Source organism: Salvelinus fontinalis, chromosome 42 (assembly GCF_029448725.1).
Source record: "Salvelinus fontinalis isolate EN_2023a chromosome 42, ASM2944872v1, whole genome shotgun sequence".
Classification (NCBI taxonomy): Eukaryota; Metazoa; Chordata; class Actinopteri; order Salmoniformes; family Salmonidae; genus Salvelinus; species Salvelinus fontinalis.
Window position 1 is genome coordinate 13,982,353 of NC_074706.1, and position 18,747 is coordinate 14,001,099.

Below are 18,747 nucleotides of genomic sequence, written 5' to 3' on the forward strand. Positions count from 1 at the left end.
ATAACTAAATTGTCATACTTGAGTAAAAGTAAAGATACCTTAATAGAAAATGACTCAAGTAAAAGTCAAAAGGAACTGGAATTGCTAAAATGTACTTTAGTATCAAAAGCAAAAGTAAAAGTATACATAATTTCAAATTCCTTATTTTAAGCAAACCAGACTGCACAATTCTCTTGCTTTTTTTATTGACGGACACCCAAGGGCACACTACAACACTCAGACATCATTTACAAACAAAGCATTTGTGTTTAGTGAGTCCGCCAGGTCAGAGACAAAAGGGATGACCAGGGATGTGCTCTTGATAAGTGTGTGAATTGGACCATTTTCCTGTCAAAATGTAACGAGTACTTTTGGGTGTCATGGAAAATGTATGGATTTAAAAGTACATTATTTTCTTTCGGAATGTATTGAAGTAAAATTTAAATTTGCCAAAAATATAAAGAGTAAAGTAAAGTACAGATACCCCCAAAAACTACTTAAGTAGTACTTTAAAGTATTTTTACTTAAGTACTTTACCCCACTGTAGCTGGCCAACAGAACCCTAACACTGGAAGTCTCTAATACTCTCTCTCTTTTTTTCTTTCTCGATGTGTCAATCTTTCTCTGTCACTGTCAATCTTTCTCACTATCCCTCTCTCTCTCCTTCCATCCCCCTCTCTCCCGATGAATAAGTGCCTACTATGGCTGAAGTTGGGCAACGGGCAGTACAATATCACAATGATGAGAAGTGTAGCTAAAGCTTGTCATACGCCGTATATCCCAAACCCCAGCCACAGCCAGTTAGGTCCAATTCCTTGGCCAACTCACGGAGTAACATTTCCCGCCTGCCAAAAAGCTGTCCCATTCCATAATATTAAGACCAGGAAGTTGAAATAAAGAGGCTGATGGGGGGTGGAGGTTGAGGGCGAACCAGACAGAGCGAGTGTGTTCCAAAAAGCCCCAATCGAATTTGGGCTAATTAAGTTCATACAAAAGTACATCATCAATATTTTCCTTTCTACAGCGCTGAGGTCTATTGCATTATATTCATTATGTCTTCTTTTTCCCTTTGTTCTCCGGTCCTCTCCCGACTCAGCCAATCAAATTATCTTGTTTGTAATTAGTGGCTTCCTCTGCCTTGGTCGGGCAGGTGCTAATGAGGGTGATGCGATTAAGGGGGGGCGTGGGGGAGAGGTTGAACTTGGGACTGTGCAAGGTGATCAGAGGGCCCGGGGTTAGGGGCGAGAGGGGAAACTTGGGGCCCGAGACAGACGAGATCAAACAGAGACAAAACAGGCTTGATGAAGGGCAGATTCAACATGGCAACAACCCGTTAGATACTCAACAGTGATCAATGTGGACCTCGGCGAGTTAAAGAGGGAGGGAGCAATAGCTTACACGCATGTCTCTCCTTTCTTCAGTAGGATCTAACAAGCATTGAGCATCATGTAGTGATGATGAAGATGATGATGACGACGACAACGATGACAAATGACAACGCCTTTTGACAACACACAACTTTCTCAGGGAAAATGGATGCGTGGGAAATGTCTGCCAGGTATGTATATCAACTACGTATAGCAGCTTCTGACAAGATCACAGAGGTATAGCGATACATGCATTAGATCTAATGAAATCACGCCGACACACAGCCATCTATTTGAACATGGCCGACTTCCATCACCATACGGTGCTATCAAACACATCTAAAGCACTACATGATTTTTGGCCCCCGATTTAGCTGTCCCAGACAAGTTTTTGAGATCGGCGACCAAAAACCCATGCCGTTGAATACTCGGGGGCACGTGGCCTTGACTGACACTCGTTTAATGTGAGCAGGTCAGAGACGCAATCTGAGGACTACCGATCTCGTGTTAGAGCAGTCCCAGGCGTCCCGGTATTTCCAAACATTGGATTTTATCGGCACACCATCTGCAACGCTCTTGTGGGGTCAATGTGCCAAGGACAAGTTTCGAGAACGGTGATCAGCAACAGCCAATGAGAGCTCGCCAGAGAAAGAAGCCAGTGAGATGATGACGCTGTTTAGCATCACCCAGAACGTGTAGACTCTCAAGCAGAAGCGATGGCTACTACTACTAGTACGCGTTTGTACTTTAACAAAAGCCAAAGTGTCAAATTGTTACAGCTCTGAAGTTCACAAGAAATGTTACTCAATTCAAAATGGCGGCTAGATAGATCAACTCTGTATGGCAAGTGTGAGTGTCTGACTGAAAACGTTTACGAGGCTGCGTTGAGCCACATCTCACTGTAGCTACGTTAAATCTAATCGCATCTTTGCTTTCGCGAGACAGCGTGGTATCGACAATCCTCACGACCAAGTGAAGAATCTTGGTGTGTGTGATCCCCCCCCAGTCTGTGCCACATCGTTCAGTGTGCGCACCACTACGTTGGCAACACAAATAAACTACAGGAAAGATGGTTGTTTAACGTGAGAGGGTCAGCGATATTAGTATTTTTGAAAGTGGTGCAGTGTACGTGCGTATATGAACATACCTTCATTTAAACTAATAACACCACATGCCATCGCCCGTTCATCCATATGTGTATAATGAACACTTAGAACATACTGTGCCATCCAACAGAAGGGAAATGTGTATATAAACACTGTCATTAAACTAATATGGTGTGCGCGATTGCGATCCATTTATTTGTACACGATGTGCAGTACTTTCAGACACAGTGCTATCAAATGCGACTAAATACACTTTAATAAACCTACGTTGAACTAACACACAGTTTACAATTGGCTCATTCATCCCCCTCCTCTCCCCTGTAACTATTCCCCAGGTCGTTGCTGCAAATGAGAACATGTTCTCAGTCAACTTACCTGGTAAAATAACGGTAAAATTAAAAAAAAAAAAACGAAAAAAAAAACATTAAGCCATCCATCTGTATGGACATAATGCGTGTGTGTGGTGTGTGTGTGTGTGTGTGTACATTGGGTCAAAGGCTAGCAAAGACTACATCCCAGGATTACCATAAATGATCCTTCATTTAAAAAATCCATGAACCCCACAACACATACTGTAGGTGGTATGTATCTTTAACATGTCTGTATGTGTGAGTGCGTATTTTTTTAAACTCTTTATTTAACTAGAAAAGTCAGTTAAAAACAACTTCTTATTTTCAATGACAGCCTAGGAACAGTGGGTTAACTGCCTTGTTCAGGGGCAGAACGACAGATGTTCTACCTTGCCAGCTCGGGGATTTGAGCTCGCAACCTTTCGGTTACAAGTCCAAAGCTTTATCCACCAGGCTACCTGCATGATCCTGCTGATTTGCGTGTGTGTTTGAGTGTGTGTGGGCTGTCAGACTGCATTCTGCCTGGCTGACTGGTGTTTCGAAGCTAAATGCCCTTCTAATAGCCCTTCATTCCGGCTCCACTACAGCAACTGCAAATCATTTAATAACCTTCACTCCTCCTTTCCCCCCATTGTCTGGGAAGGAGCCATTGATATGTCACGTACTAGGCCAATGAATGTGTGTGTGTGTGTGTGTGTGTGTGTGTGTGTGTGTGTGTGTGTGTGTGTGTGTGTGCGTGCGCGGGGGTCTTTAAGGGAGGGGACCAAGCTCAGATCAAAACAAACAGGTTATACAACCACATGATCATGTTAATAAGGCTAAGGGCAGATATCTCTCTCTTTCAGGCTGAGTCCCAAACGGCACCCTATTCCCTTCACAGGGGGTGCCATTTAGGATACAGATTCAGTTTCTCTCCCCAACTGCCCTGAGTTGATAAAAACACTTGAGGCAGGATCAGTTGAGGGGAAAGTTTCTGTTCGTAAAAATGTTATATAATAATATTCACTGTATAATGGGATGACCTTGAATGTTGCCTGCCCGTCTATCAAAGAGCTCCACTTGCATTCAGTTTCGAATCATTTCTGTATTCCTCTATTACATTACAACGAGCATAGAGGGAACATCATGTAAACTCAAGCCCAAATTGAACTGAACATTTCTCGGAAGAGAAGGGGTTGTGGAGTGCTCGAACCCTCAGAGAGAGAGAGAGAGAGAGCGAGAGAGAGACTAAGACAGAGAAAGAGGGAACTCAGCCTCATGGGGGTGAATGATACATTTTTTTACTGGGATCTCCTTTAGCCGATGCCAATGGCGACCGGCAGCTAGTCTTTCTGGTGTCCGACACAAAAAACAAAGACAAAAAAACTATTTACATACATTAATATAAACATTACAACTAGGTCAGATTGGGGACAGGCGTTGAGTTGTGAGGTGTTTTATTCAGTTTTTTTGTTGTTGCTGTTTTGCTTGAGTAACTTGATATGTGATCATGACTCTGTGCGTTGTCTTGAATTCGCTCTTGATTTTGTGTGTCAAAAACACAGAACATCTTTTTATAACAGATATACCCACTTTAAAAAAAAAACATTCTAGGCATTTAGCAGACACTCTTATCTAGAACAACTTACAGTGTGAGTGAGTGTATACATTTTCATACTGGTTCCCCATGGGAACCCACAACCCTGGTGTTGCAAGCACCATGCTCTACCAACTGAGCTACACAGGACCCCTCCCCATCTTCACACCAACTTTGTCAATATGACTTGAACACGATAATTGACCATACAATGTTATACCTAGGAGTTTAGCTTCTTCAACTTCCAGTTGAGTTTTAGGTCTTTGAGAATGTTTTGAACCAAATACAATGCTTTTACTTTTAGTTGTATTTAAGACCAGTTTATTATTAACACCCATTATGATACTGACTGAAAATCCTTATTTAGAATTTCAGTGAGCTCACTGGCTTTGGGTGCTGACATGTAGAGTGTGGAATCATCCGCATACATGGTCATTCTAGCTTTGTGTAAAACCAGTGGCAAATCATTTGTAAAAATAGAAAAGAGTAACAGCCCAAGGCAACTGCCCTGAGGGACACCGCACTGTTCATATCTGATGTTCGAGAAGATTCCATTGAATAACACTCTCTGGGTTCTATTGGCTAAGGCTGCACTTAAATCTAACTACACAGCTCCAACTATCATCTTATTACCCATATCTTTTAACCAATCATCTGTCATCTGAGGCAATGCAGTACAAGTTGAGTGTCCTTATCTAAATGCATGCTGGAAGTCAGTAGTTAACTTGTTCTCTGAAAAATACCATTGTATTTGGTCAAACCCAATTCTCTCCTTCAGTTTACTAAGAACATGAAGCAAATTGATTGGGCGGCTGTTAGAGCCAGCAAAGGGTGCTTTATTATTTTTAGGCAGCGGAATTACTTTAACCTTGCCAGGCAACCGTGACTCAGAATCGATCTTCGCCCTCCAATCAGATGGCCCAAGACTGGGTATCCTGGCCTAGCTTTTGTGACGGGCTATTTCGAGACAGACCAGAACAGAATGCACTTTGCCTGGCTGTCAGAAAGTGGTTCCATCCCAAATGGCACACTATTCCCTACATAGTCCACAGCTTTTGACCAGGACCCATAAGGGTTAAAAAATATATATAGTGCACTACATAGGGAATATGTTGCCATTTGGGAAGCACACGAGCTGTCTGGCAGCCAGATACTCTTTGATCTAGACATAATAGAGAGTATATGACATGTATGTGTCTATGTGAAAAGGGTGTGTGGGTAATAGCATTTATGTGTGTTGTGTGACCATAATACATCAAGAAAAGGTGTCTGTTCCTTACTAGATCAAGGCTACATCAAGGTGTGCCTGGGGCCGGTCTAGTGCTGGTGCTGCTGACCCCGGACCACATATGTTCCTGGAGTCAGTGGTTCGAACCCTCATTCCGCCACCCCGTTTCTCTGCTATTCCCTGCAAATCTGTCAATGAGACTTGAAAACCCCTTTAAAAGGCATATGAAGACTGCGCCCCATATGTCTGCTTATGGCTCTCTTATTGAATGGCATGATAGTGAGGCTTTCTACCGGTAACGTATACATCGTAACGCAATAGGAATTATCTTCTGACGGTGACATTTTGAACTCTGACAAACAAAAATGACTCACTAACAAACTTTTCATTTTGATCGACAGTAGCTAGGTGGAAGCTTCCTTGACATGTTCCTGCTCTCTCTTGTACTGTCTGGGAATGCATTATTGACATCCTATACCTCCATATGGTGTCTCAGATAAGCACATCACGACTCTGCAGTACAAGGGGAAATGAGGAAGGGAGATTGGGTGCGTGGGGGTGTGGGAAAGACTGGGGGGACCAGGGGGAAAATTGTGACTTACCTCGACCAGCTTGTTGGCGTGCTCCCGGAACACCTGCGCGTACTCCTTGACCTCCTTCTCGTTGCCACTCTTGGCCGCCTCGATGAGCACCAGCAGCGGCACGTTGGTCTCCAGGAACGAGTCTGAGATGTGGTCCATCACCGCCTTCCTCAGCTGGAGAGAGAGGGACAGAGACAAATTGTGTTTAACTTTGTGTTTACTCAAAGTTTTAACTTTCCGTGCCAATAAAGTATAACATATGTATTATTGAATTGAGAGCGGGGGGCGGAGAGAGAGAGAAAGAGAGAGAGAGTGAGGGGGAGAGGTTGAAGGGGAAGAGGGAGGGGAGACAGAGCAAGGGGAGAGGGACAGAGAGACAGAGAGAGAGACAGGGAGAGCGGGGAGATGAGGAAACGGAAAGAGAGGACCAGCAGCAGCAGGAGGTCATAAAATAGTAAAATGGCTGCCGGCGAGGTGTCATTTTCCCCATGAGACCTTTTACGAGGCCAGCACTTTGCGACTTATATATTTGTTTATGGAATCGTTTTGCAAAACTGTCAAGGAACACAGCCCTTTTTCCCTGCTAAATGGACACTGATGGTATTCGCAGTCTCTTCATATCGGACAGTGTAACAGACTAGTGGGAATAGAGGCAGTACAATGACAGTAGACAGGTGCTTTATCTTACTAAGAGAAGGACTTGGGCATATGGACCCTTGGAGACTAACAGAGGCAAGCAAGCACGCAAACACACACACACTCGGAAGGAAGGACACACACACACACACACACACACACACACACTACCATCCAGTCAAATGTCTTTGGAGTAGCGGTTCAAAGGAGTCAATTGACTAGTCTTGTGAAGTTTAATTTCGCGACTATCAGACTGAAGCCATTTGAATGAATGAGCAACTACTGTGGGGACTTCACTTTAGTTTCTGATGCAATCATTCATAATTAGGCTATAAAGAAAACATTATTGCACCGTGTTCCTGGTGTTAAAGAACTAAAGATTTAGAGGGGCAGCGAGGGAGATATGGGGGTGCCGGTGATTGACAAGGGCGTTTGGCTCCTAACCGGCAATAATGATCAGTCAGTCAAGCTCGTTCACACGCACAAACGCACGCGCACACTCATCAGTCAGTGAAACACGCACACTCACCCCTCCACCGACCAATTAAAATCTTAACTGCCAAGCCACAGTGGAGGGACAGTAATGATGAATTATGGTTTGTGGAGGTTTAATCCATCACGCTGGTTCTTTGAGGGGAGAAAAGGAGTCTGGTACACTACTTTTGGCCGGAGCCCTATGGACCCTGGTCAAAAGTAGTGCACGACATAGCGAACAGGGATCCATTTGGGAGACATACTAGAAGCCGGCCAAGAGCTGTAGGACATGACAGGCCTACATAAGCAACTCAGCTATAGCCAAAATCTTGTGCTGTGTTCAATAGGTGGGAAATATTTGAACACTACAACCGCTTGGCCTTCCAGCCTATAAGTACCCGCTAGAGAACGTTGTCGGGCATCCGCTTTAGCATATGCATCAGATGCATATCAACTCGCAAGGTGCAGCAAACATAAGCACCAACGCTTGACAAATAGTGCATAAACAATGAGAAAGGATTAATTGCAGGAGGAAATATTTGTTGAAATATATCAAATTATGTTTTTTTTTTTTTACAACAACAGTTATTTGTTTAGGTAGAGTCAGGGATGTGTTTTGTGTAATTCTACGAAGTTCGAGGAAAAACATAGGCCTATTGTCACGCCCTGGCCTTAGTATTCTTTGTTTTCTTTATTATTTTAGTTAGGTCAGGGTGTGACATGGGGAATGTTTGTGTTTTGTCGGTTTTGGGTGGTTATATGGTAAAGGGGGTGTTGGGTGTAGTGTATGGGTTTGTGTTGAGTGAATGTGTCTAGCTGTGTCTATGTCGAAGTGTTTTGTGTCAGCACTGATGTTTGTATAGCTTCACGGTCGTCTGTTCTGTTTGTTGTTTTGTTTTTTCCTTCTTTAAAAATAAAGAAGATGTACTTTCCACGCGCTGCGCCTTGGTCCTCTCTCAGTCCCTTTGACAATCGTGACAGAATTCCCCACCAATCTACGACCAAGCGGCGTGTCAAGCGGCAACAGGATCCACCTACACAGGATTCATGGACATGGGAGGAGATACTGGATGGTAAGGGGCCTTGGGCACAACCGGGAGAATATCGCCTCCCTCGTGAAGAGCTGGAATGAGGAGGCAGCACGGAAGCAAGGCTGGAAGCCTGTGAGTACAACCCAAAAATTTCTTCGGGGGGGCCTTAAAGGGAGTGTGGCGAAATCAGGTAGGAGACCTGCGCCTACTCCCTGTACTTACCGTGGAGAGCGAGAGTACGGGCAGACACTGTGTTACGCAGCAGAGCGCATGGTGTCTCCTGTACGCGTGCATAGCCCGGTTCGGTACATTCCAGCTCCACGTATCAGCCGGGCTAGATTGAGCGTTGAGCCGTATGTCATGAAGCCGGCCCAACGCATCTGGTCACCAGTGCGTCTCCTCGGGCCGGCGTACATGGCACCAGCCTTACGCATGGTGTCCCCGGTTCGCCTACATAGCCCGGTGCGGGTTATTCCACCTCCCCGCACTGGTCGGGCTACGGGGAGCATACAACCAGGTAAAGTTGGGCAGGCTCAGTGCTCAAGGGAGCCAGTACGCATGCACGGTCCGGTATTTCCGGCGCCACCTCCCCGCCCAGACCCAGTACCACCAGTGCCTCCTCCACGCACTAGCCCTATGGTGCGTGTCTCCAGCCCTTTGCCACTGGTGCCTACACCACGCACCAAGCCTCCTGTGTGTCCCCAGAGTCCTGTGCGTCCTGTTGCTGCTCCCCGCACTAGCCCTGAGATGCGTGTCCCCAGCCCGGTACCACCAGTTCCGGCACCACGCACTAGGCCTAATGTGCGTCTCCAGGGTCCAGTATGCCCTGTTTCTTCTCCCCGCACTAGCCTGAAGGTGCGTGTCCCCAGCCAGGTAACACCAGTTCCGGCACCACGCACCAGGCCTACAGTGCGCCTCAGCCGGCCAGAGTCTGCCGTCTGCACAGCGGGGCCTGAACTGCCCGTCTGCCAAGCGCCATCTGAGCCACCCATCTGCCAAGCGCCATCTGAGCCATCCGTCTACCCAGCGCCATCTGAGCCATCCGTCTACCCAGCGCCATCTGAGCCATCCGTCTACCCAGCGCCGTCTGAGCCATCCGTCTACCCAGCGCCGTCTGAGCCATCCGTCTGCCCCGAGCCGTCAGAGCCGCCCGTCTGTCCCGAGCCGTCAGAGCCATTCGTCAGTCAGGATCTGCCAAAGCCGCCAACCAGACAGGATCTGCCAGAGCCGCCAACCAGACAGGATCTGCCAGAGCCGCCAACCAGACAGGATCTGCCAGAGCCGCCAACCAGACAGGATCTGCCAGAGCCGCCAGCCAGACATGAGCAGCCAGATCCGTCAGCCAGCCATGAGCAGCCAGATCCGTCAGCCAGCCATGAGCAGCCAGATCCGTCAGCCAGCCATGAGCAGCCAGATCTGTCAGCCACCCATGAGCAGCCAGATCCGTCAGCCAGCCATGAACAGCCAGATGCGTCAGCCAGCCATGAGCAGCCAGATCCGTCAGCCAGCCATGAGCAGCCAGATCCGTCAGCCAGCCATGAGCAGCCAGATCCGTTAGCCAGCCATGAGCAGCCAGATCCTTCAGCCAGCCATGAGCAGCCAGATCCGTCAGCCAGCCATGAGCAGCCAGATCCGTCAGCCAACCATGAGCCGTCCAGCCAGGATCCGCCAGAGCCGTCCAGCCAGGATCCGCCAGAGCCGTCCAGCCAGGATCCGCCAGAGCCGTCCAGCCAGGATCCGCCAGAGCCGTCCAGCCAGGATCCGCCAGAGCCGTCCAGCCAGGATCCGCCAGAGCCGTCCAGCCAGGATCCGCCAGGGCCGTCATCCAACCAGGATCCGTCCCTCAGTCCGGAGCTGCCCCTTATCCTGGTGCTGCCCCTTATCCTGGTGCTGCCCCTTATCCTGGTGCTGCCCCTTAGTCCGGTGCTGCCCCTTAGTCCGGTGCTGCCCCTTAGTCCGGTGCTGCCCCTTAGTCCGGTGCTGCCCCTTAGTCCGGTGCTGCCCCTTAGTCTGGTGCTGCCCCTTAGTCCGGTGCTGCCCCTTAGTCCGGTGGGGTTAATGTGGAGGGTGGCCATTTGGAGGAAGCTACGGAGGCGGGTAGTGACTGTGGTGGGGTGGGAACCACGACCAGTGCCGGAGCCGCCACCGTGGACGGAAGCCCACCCAGACCCTCCCCAAGACTGTGTGCTGGTGCGCCCGGAGTTCGCACCTTAAGGGGGGGGTTATGTCACGCCCTGGCCTTAGTATTCTTTGTTTTCTTTATTATTTTATTTAGGTCAGGGTGTGACATGGGGTATGTTTGTGTTTTGTCGGTTTTTGGGTGGTTATATGGTAAAGGGGGTATTGGGTGTAGTGTATGGGTTTGTGTTGAGTGAATGTGTCTAGCTGTGTCTATGGTTGAGTGTAGGTTCTAGGAAAGTCTATGGTTGCCTGAATTGGGTCTCAATTAGAGACAGCTGGTTATTGTTGTCTCTGATTGGGAGCCATATTTAAGGCAACCATAGGCTTTAGCTGTTTGTGGGGAATTGTCTATGTCTAAGTGTTGTGTGTCAGCACTTATGTTTGATTAGCTTCACGGTCGTCTGTTGTGTTTGTTTCGTTTTCCTTCTTATAATAAAGAGAGGATGTACTTTCCACGTGCTGCATGTTGGTCCTCACTCAGTCCCTTTGACGATCGTGACACTATCAGAAGCTTCTAAATCCATGACATCATTTTCGGGAATTTGCGAAGCTGTTTGAAGGCACAGTCATCTTAGTGTATGTAAACTTCTGACCCACTGGAATTGTGATACAATTGTTGAAAAAATTACTTGTGTCATGCAGAAAGTAGATGTCCTAACCGACTTGCCAAAACTATAGTTTGTTATTAACAAGACATTTGTGGAGTGTTTGAAAAACGAGTTTTAATGACTCCAACCTAAGTGTATGTAAACTTCCGACTTCAACTGAATGCATGCACCACTTTTAAATTTTTTAAATTTTTTGAAACAAGTAATTTTTTTCATTTCACTTCACCAATTTGGACTATTTTCTGTATGTCCATAACATTAAATCCAAATAAAAACCCATTTAAATTACAGATTGTAATGTGACAAAATAGGAAAAAACACCAAGGGGGATGAAAACTTTTGCAAGGCACTGTATGTTTTGCATTATTCTAAAGGCCCACTGTATGTTTTCGTTTCCCTACAATACATGTGATTAGTAATAGAGTTACAGGAAATAAAACAGTCCCATAACAGCTTTTTACAAAGAAAAACATTAGAGAATTGTATCAACCTCCAAGTTGCACGGTCAAATGATTTGCTGCTGATAAATAGGCATAACACAAACTCATCATTACACTATTGTCTTTCTAAATGAAATCAACCGCTTCACCCTCCTTATCATATCAGTTAGGCCTAATTGAAATTCAATTGTGATGTAAGGTGCACAATTATCACCCATTCCTCCATTTGTCATTCATTCGGTGAGGAGAGAGAGACGCATTAGCGCCTGGCTCGGTACCAAAGTCCTACAGCACATTGTCTTGGCGGATTAAGGAATAGGTGTGAAAAAAAAGGTAAAAAGACTCAAAATACTTTTCTGTTTGTGATTTCAAAGTTTGACAAATGAGCAGTGTAAAATACTAACAATTAGGAAAAGTCAGGGAAGGAGCAGAACCGCCTATGGCGGTTCTAGTGTCCCATGAGAAGGTCAGACCTGGTTTCACGTTGCAATACTTTTTGCTACACTGTACCTAACAGCATACGGTCTAACACCCAGAGCTGCATACTTGTGAGTGTGTGAGTGAGTGAGTTTTTGAGTGAGTGAGTGAGTGAGTGAGCGAGTGAGCGAGTGAGCAAGCGAGTGTGTGATGAATTGTCAAAGACTCCAGCCACCCTAGTCATAGACTGTTCTCTCTGCTACCGCACGGCAAGCGGTACCGGAGTGCCAAGTCTAGGTCCAAGAGGCTTCTAAACAGCTTCTACCCCCAAGCCATGAGACTCCTGAACATCTAATCAAACGGCTACCCAGACTATACAATTTGCACCCCCCCCCCCTTCCACGCTGCTGCTACTCTCTTCTCTCTTATTATCTATGCATAGTCACTTTAATAACTCTACCTACATGTTACCTCAATTATCTGACACCGGTGCCCCCACACATTGACTCTGTACCGGTACCCCCTGTATATAGCCCCGCTATTGTTATTTACTGCTGCTCTTTAATTATGTGTTATTCTTATCTCTTACTGTTTTTAGGTATTTTCTTAAAACTGCATGGTTGGTTAAGGGCTTGTAAGTAAGCATTTCACTGTCAGGTCTACACCTGTTGTATTCGGCGCATGTGACAAATAACGTTCGATAAGAGTGTTAGGAAAGAGACTTCTTTTGTAATGCAAGCAGTGTGCCATGTTCGTTTGGGTTGCGGGGTACCTGTGGGACATTTGGAGAGAGATGGGAGCGCGCTCCTAGTTAATGATCCATCTCCCCCTGTGCTAATAATCTCATCTATGACTTTTAATGACCTCTAGTCTCCTCGTTAATAGCCTTTAATATGACTTTTTGATTTTTAGGACTTGTCCCATTGTCAGTGTGCTATAGTCTTGAGTCTGATTGAATATGTCTCATCATTTATCTGTATATACAATATACAACATATATATCATGTTGGAATAAACATACTCCACCATTTATATCTGTATACATAGGGGCGGTGTCCCGGACACAGAGTAAGCCAACCCTGGGCTGAAAATTGAGAATATCAATAAAAAATGTGTTCAGGATTAGACTGAATCTGTGTCCCAGGAAACCGCCCCTTGATGTTATAATATTCATGTTCAATAGTAATAGTACTGAGAAATCCCTCAGAGTGAATTTGAGGTGTTAGACTGAGACTGAAAGAAGGGATGATACAGTAGAGACATTTTCCTCCTCTTTGCACCATCAGTATTCCCATGCCCGAACCCCACCCCACAGGACTCCCACTTAAATCTCTCTCTCTCTCTCTCTCTCTCTCTCTCTCTCTCTCTCTCTCTCTCTCTCTCTCTCTCTCTCTCTCTCTCTCCTCTCTCTCTCTCTCTCTCTCTCTCTCTCTCTCTCTCTCTCTCTCTCTCCTCTCTCTCTCTCTCTCTCTCTCTCTCTCTCTCTCTCTCTCTCTCTCTCCTCTCTCTCTCTCTCTCTCTCTCTCTCTCTCTCTCTCTCTCTCTCTCTCTCTCTCTCTCTCTCTCTCTCTCTCTCTCTCTCTCTCTCTCTCTCTCTCTCTCTCTCTATATATATATGTAGGGTAATCACAAGACAACTAGTGGCCTTTTTGGGTACTTCAGATTATCACAGGTGTCTGTAATTATCTCTGGCCCTGTGTGTGGCCTTACCACATGTAAAATACATAAAATAATAAAATAAGATACACAAAATAGAATGACAAAGCTGTAAAACATTATTCTAAATATAAACCATCAACTTAGTGAACAGCATTGGTGTTTAATGTAAGGGTTTCCACTTGTATATATTTTACTAGGTAAATATGTGTCACGTTCGTCGTAATGTGGAAGAGAGGAGGACCAAGGCGCAGCGCGATACGAATACATTCTTCTATTTATTAATAACGAAACGAAGAACACTTAAACAAACTAATCAAAACAACAAAACTAACGTGAAGCTATATATATAAAGTGCAGACACAAGCAACCAATACATAGACAATAACCCACGAAATCCCTAAAGAATATGGCTGCCTAAATATGGTTCCCAATCAGAGACAATGATAAACAGCTGCCTCTAATTGAGAACCAATCTAGGCAACCATAGACATACAAACACCTAGACTAGAAAACACCCCATAAACATACAAAAAACCCTAGACAAGACAAAAACACCATGTCACACCCTGACCTAACTAAAATAATAAAGAAAACAAAGATAACTAAGATAACTAAGACCAGGTCGTGACAATATGTCTTTGTTGTTAATGTATTGGCACCAAACTGGTGGCGGTTGTGAAAAAAGTCAATAGCTGGAAAAGTTGCAGAGTTCTTTTTCTCATTATTTAGCTATTTTCTCTTGAACCATATTGTTTATCCATTAGAAAATCATAGACAATATGGATAAAGATATAAAAAATGAATACCATATGTTCATATATTTTCAAAGTTATTCAAGTATAAATTACCAAAGTTACAATAGATTACATTTTAATAACCAAAATTACTGAATGTCTCTCTCTCTGCACTCTATTTCAATCCAACCCTCCTTCTGTATTTGACTACCTCTCTTCCGCCTAAGTTATTTGGAGCAGGCACTAGAACTGCACTACTACTCTAGTACTAGTTCTAGTACTCTAGTACTAGTTCTACTGTACTAGTGTGATGGCCAAAGTGACGGTGTTCTGTATATCTTTGTCATTGTCCTGTACACTTGGATAATTAAAGTACTATATCATGCATGGTATCATACATTGTGTGGTCGTATGGTATCACCATAGAGATGAGTTGGTGTTGGAAGTTACGTTGGTATAAAGGCCTTTGGACTACGCTGACTCTATCACACTATCGTGCCGACCTAAACTCAACCGTACTGTGCTGGCTCGGATCGGTTTTATTTTTCAAATGGTCTTTTCCAGCATCAACTATGGTATCTCGGACTCGGTTCAATATTGTGAAAAGGTTATTTGTCCATCAGCCACCTTCGACCTATGTCCTGATGTCATATCATCATATGAAATGGGTGACACTGATCAAACACAATTGCAGTGACTTCAGTCTGCCTTCCCTTGAATACTGTGATGTCTATTGTGTAGTAGATGGAATCTGAGCGAGAGTCATGTAATCTTGCTGGTAAATTGGAAAGGAAAAAAGAGTGGAGTGCGCCTCTGATTTCTCCTGCTCGGACTACGAAAACAGCGAGTGGAAAATTGGACCCACCTAAAAGAGAGAATGAGTGCTTTAGCTCAAATTGCTTTGAGCGTCTACCAAAAAGTTTGACGGATTATGAAATACCTGTTCATCTCTCCCTCTCCTCTCTTCCCCTCCATCTCTGTCTAATCCTCTATCGCTCTTCTAACTTGTCATCCACACATCGAGTTAGAAGCCCCCTAATTCTAAAGCTGGATAAAAGCGTTGAATAGAATGCTGTGAAATAATTTGGAAGGCATATTTAGTTAACCAACAAACCTGGGAGAGATTAATATCCGTTTGGCTGTTTGCCGATAAGCAGAGGGCCGTGTGATCTTCAAAGATGGAGATTAGCGTTTGCTTTACAAATTAGCTTTTGTAATGGTGGAGAGAAACTGTGTTTTTTTTGTGAATTAGACACCTGCTCTGACACAACAAAACAGATGTCTGATGGTGAGAACTGTCGCAAAGATCCCCTGTGTGTGTGTGTGTGTGTGTGTGTTTGTGTGTGTGTACTGTATGTGTGTGTGTGTGTATGCGTGAGAGAGAGTGTGTCTGTGTGTGAGAAAGAGCATGTCTCTTCGATACGATGCAGAATGTTTGACTCATCAGTGTTATGTAAGAGATCGGCATGAGGAATGCAGATTTTTACATTGGCGATGATTTACTTTACCCCCCCCATCCCCACCTCGAGTGGCAAATAAGTCATGCAAATAGAGACGAGCAACAGCCCGAGCAACACACGTGGCAATAAGAGTGGGCTTGAGGATAACCACCCGAAAGCGGACACTGGAAAGCCCTGGTTAGAATGTGCCTGCCTCGGCAGTCTTTCTAGAAAGGTGTTTTATGTAAATTGACCGACTGGCTAGTTACTATAGCAGCTACACTGTGCCTGAATTCCCCCATAATCCTATTCACCCAAACATGTATGCAGAATGTGTAATAACACCGTATCAGTTAATGGCTTGTGCGCAGCAGATGTAGACTAGATAGGTGCAGCACGGCTGATAATACATACAGCGTGTGGACCAGCAAGGTACAGGACAATAGATGATGGCTGGAGTTGGATTTTCCCAGCAGTCCATAATGAGTGCTGGCCCAGTGCAATCAAAATGCAGTTTCTCCGTGTTTTATATCACCACTATTTACACCCCTATTTGTACAACAGCGGATGAAACTAACACTGTAGAAGTGTGAAAATATGTGATCAGTGTTATTTCCTCATAGTTGCTAGTAGAAAATAATACACAGCAGGTTTGCATGGGTGCGGTACACTGGTTAACAGACCAATAAAAGGAGACTTGTAAACCTCTCTGCCAATAACAGCTAATTTTACGTTTTCCCCTCCCCACTCAGACCACTCCTAGACAGTCCAAGCAAAAGTCTGGCTTGAGAATTTTTTGGGGGGGCTAAAAAGCTATTTTTGCCAATTTTAATGGAACTCTATAACAGTAAGGTACACTACATGACCAGAAGTATGTGGACACCTGCTCGTCGAACATCTCATTCTAAAATCATGGGCACTAATATGGAGATAGGTCCCAACCTTGCTACACCCGCCGCCACTCTTCTGCGAAGGCTTTCCACTAGATGTTGAAACATTGCTGCAGGCACTTTGCTTCCATTCAGCCACAAGAGCATTAGTGAGGTCGGGCACTGATGTTGTGCGATTAGGCCTAGTTCGCAGTCAGCGTTCCAATTCATCCCATGTTCAATAGAGTTGAGGTCAGGGCTCTATGCAGGTCAAAAACAGATTCGTCCATCCGACTGCCAGATGGTGAAGAGGGATTCATCGCTCCAGAGAACACGTTTCCACTGCTCCAGAGTCTAATGGCGGCGAGCTTTACACCACTCCAGCCGACACTTGGCATTGCTTATGTTGATCTTAGGCTTGTCAGCAGCCTACCAGCAATGGGTTTCCATTGTTGCTTCCAAAGGCAGTTCGGAATTCGGTAGTGAGTGTTACAACCGAGGCGAGACCATTTTTACACGCCACACGTTTCAGCACTCAGCGGTCCATTCTGTGAGCTTGTGTGGCCTACCACTTCGCGGCTGAGCCGTTGTTGTTCCTAGACGTTTCCACTTCACATTAACAGCACTTAGGGTTTTATACACCTGTCAGCAACGGGTTTGCGTGAAATAGCTTCATCCACTAATTTGAAGGGGAGGCCACATACTTTTGGTGATGTAGTGTACTTAACTGTACCCAGATTTGATATTTATATAAAAGCTGTATTGGGCCTTTAAGGGTGTCGTGAGCTCGTCTATCAGCCTCCCTCCTCCTTCAGTTTCTTATCAGTCATTTCTGGTGGCGGGCCCGGGTCCCCGGGTCCCCGTGTGGCGTTGCCCATAGAAGCAACGCCACAGGGTCTTCAGGCGTTGATGGAGCCCAAGCGAGTAGCGCAGTGGAGGGCAAAACGACTGACCGTTAGATACCATACCTGTCACGCTGACTGCAGTGTGGGGGGCATTGTCAGTCAGCTAGATACTGTGACGTGTCACTATGGAAGCATTTGTAAGTTAAACAGCGATACTATATTATCGACTTGAATCGTCTTGTCGTGCCCGTTGTCATCTGTCGGAAGTGAAACACTAACAGATTTACTGATACCAACCGGAATCCTAATTTTGTGCCTGTTACCAGCCGATAGCATTCAAAGATCAACACATACATTGATCTCCTGTAGAATGTATAGAAGGAAAAAACACATACGCTTTCCGTTTATAGACCACAGTGATTGTGCATTTCTCGTATGGCTAATCAACGAGCCATCTGTCACACTGCGAAACAGCTGTTCCTCTGATTCCCAATTCCCCTGCACTAGAAACAAACAGCAGAATTAATAACCATTATAATGAACGGACGCTGTAGCATTTGTTGCGCCGCTGCCACGGGGGAGCCCTGCAATCAGCCGTCAGTCAAGATTGGGAGCGAGCCCCGGTGAATAAGTAACTTGACAACAGGAATTCATAACAAACAGGATGACAAGGCTAGGGACACATGGCACGTCTCTAGGCACCCTGTCCATTAATAATGCACTACTTCTGACCAGAGCCTTATAGGCCCTGGTCAAACTTATGGCACTATTTAGGGAATAGGCTGTAAATGGGGACGCAGCCTGTGGCGGTAGCTGGCTATCAGAGGAATAGTAATTTCATCGAGGCGAGACATTTGAGGATATTAGCTCGGCGCACAATCAGCCCTTCTCTTTCCCCAATTAGGACTATTAATCAACTTTTGGAACAGCTGGGACGCTATTTTTACAGTTTCAGATTCAGCCTCTCTCTCCAACCCTCTCTCTTGTTCTCTTTCGCCCATATTGGCTTTCACTCTGTTTCATCCCTTTGGCCTTAAACCGGCTGCCGGCAGTACCGTGGCATTATTGCTAGTCACAGAAAGGGACTGGCCATAGGGCATTTCGGCAAATGCCAGATGGGCTGGTCCATCTTTATCCCAGTGGGCCTGTCTAAACATCGCACAAAATGATCATTATCTGGCTAATAGTGTGGGCCTCCTTGTGTGACGGTGAATGACCACCTATGGC

At 45.5% G+C, this 18,747-nt stretch overlaps 1 protein-coding gene across 3 annotated transcripts in view; it reads right to left on the reverse strand.

Annotated features, from left to right (window-relative positions):
* LOC129841328 (catenin alpha-2) overlaps positions 1-18,747 on the reverse strand; it is a 697,172-nt gene that overhangs the window by 133,131 nt on the left and 545,294 nt on the right. For all 3 annotated transcript variants that reach the window (XM_055909550.1, XM_055909553.1, XM_055909551.1), the window contains exon 9: positions 6,209-6,361. In XM_055909550.1, the coding sequence (XP_055765525.1) occupies positions 6,209-6,361 (153 nt within the window). The remainder of the gene's footprint in view (positions 1-6,208; positions 6,362-18,747) is intronic.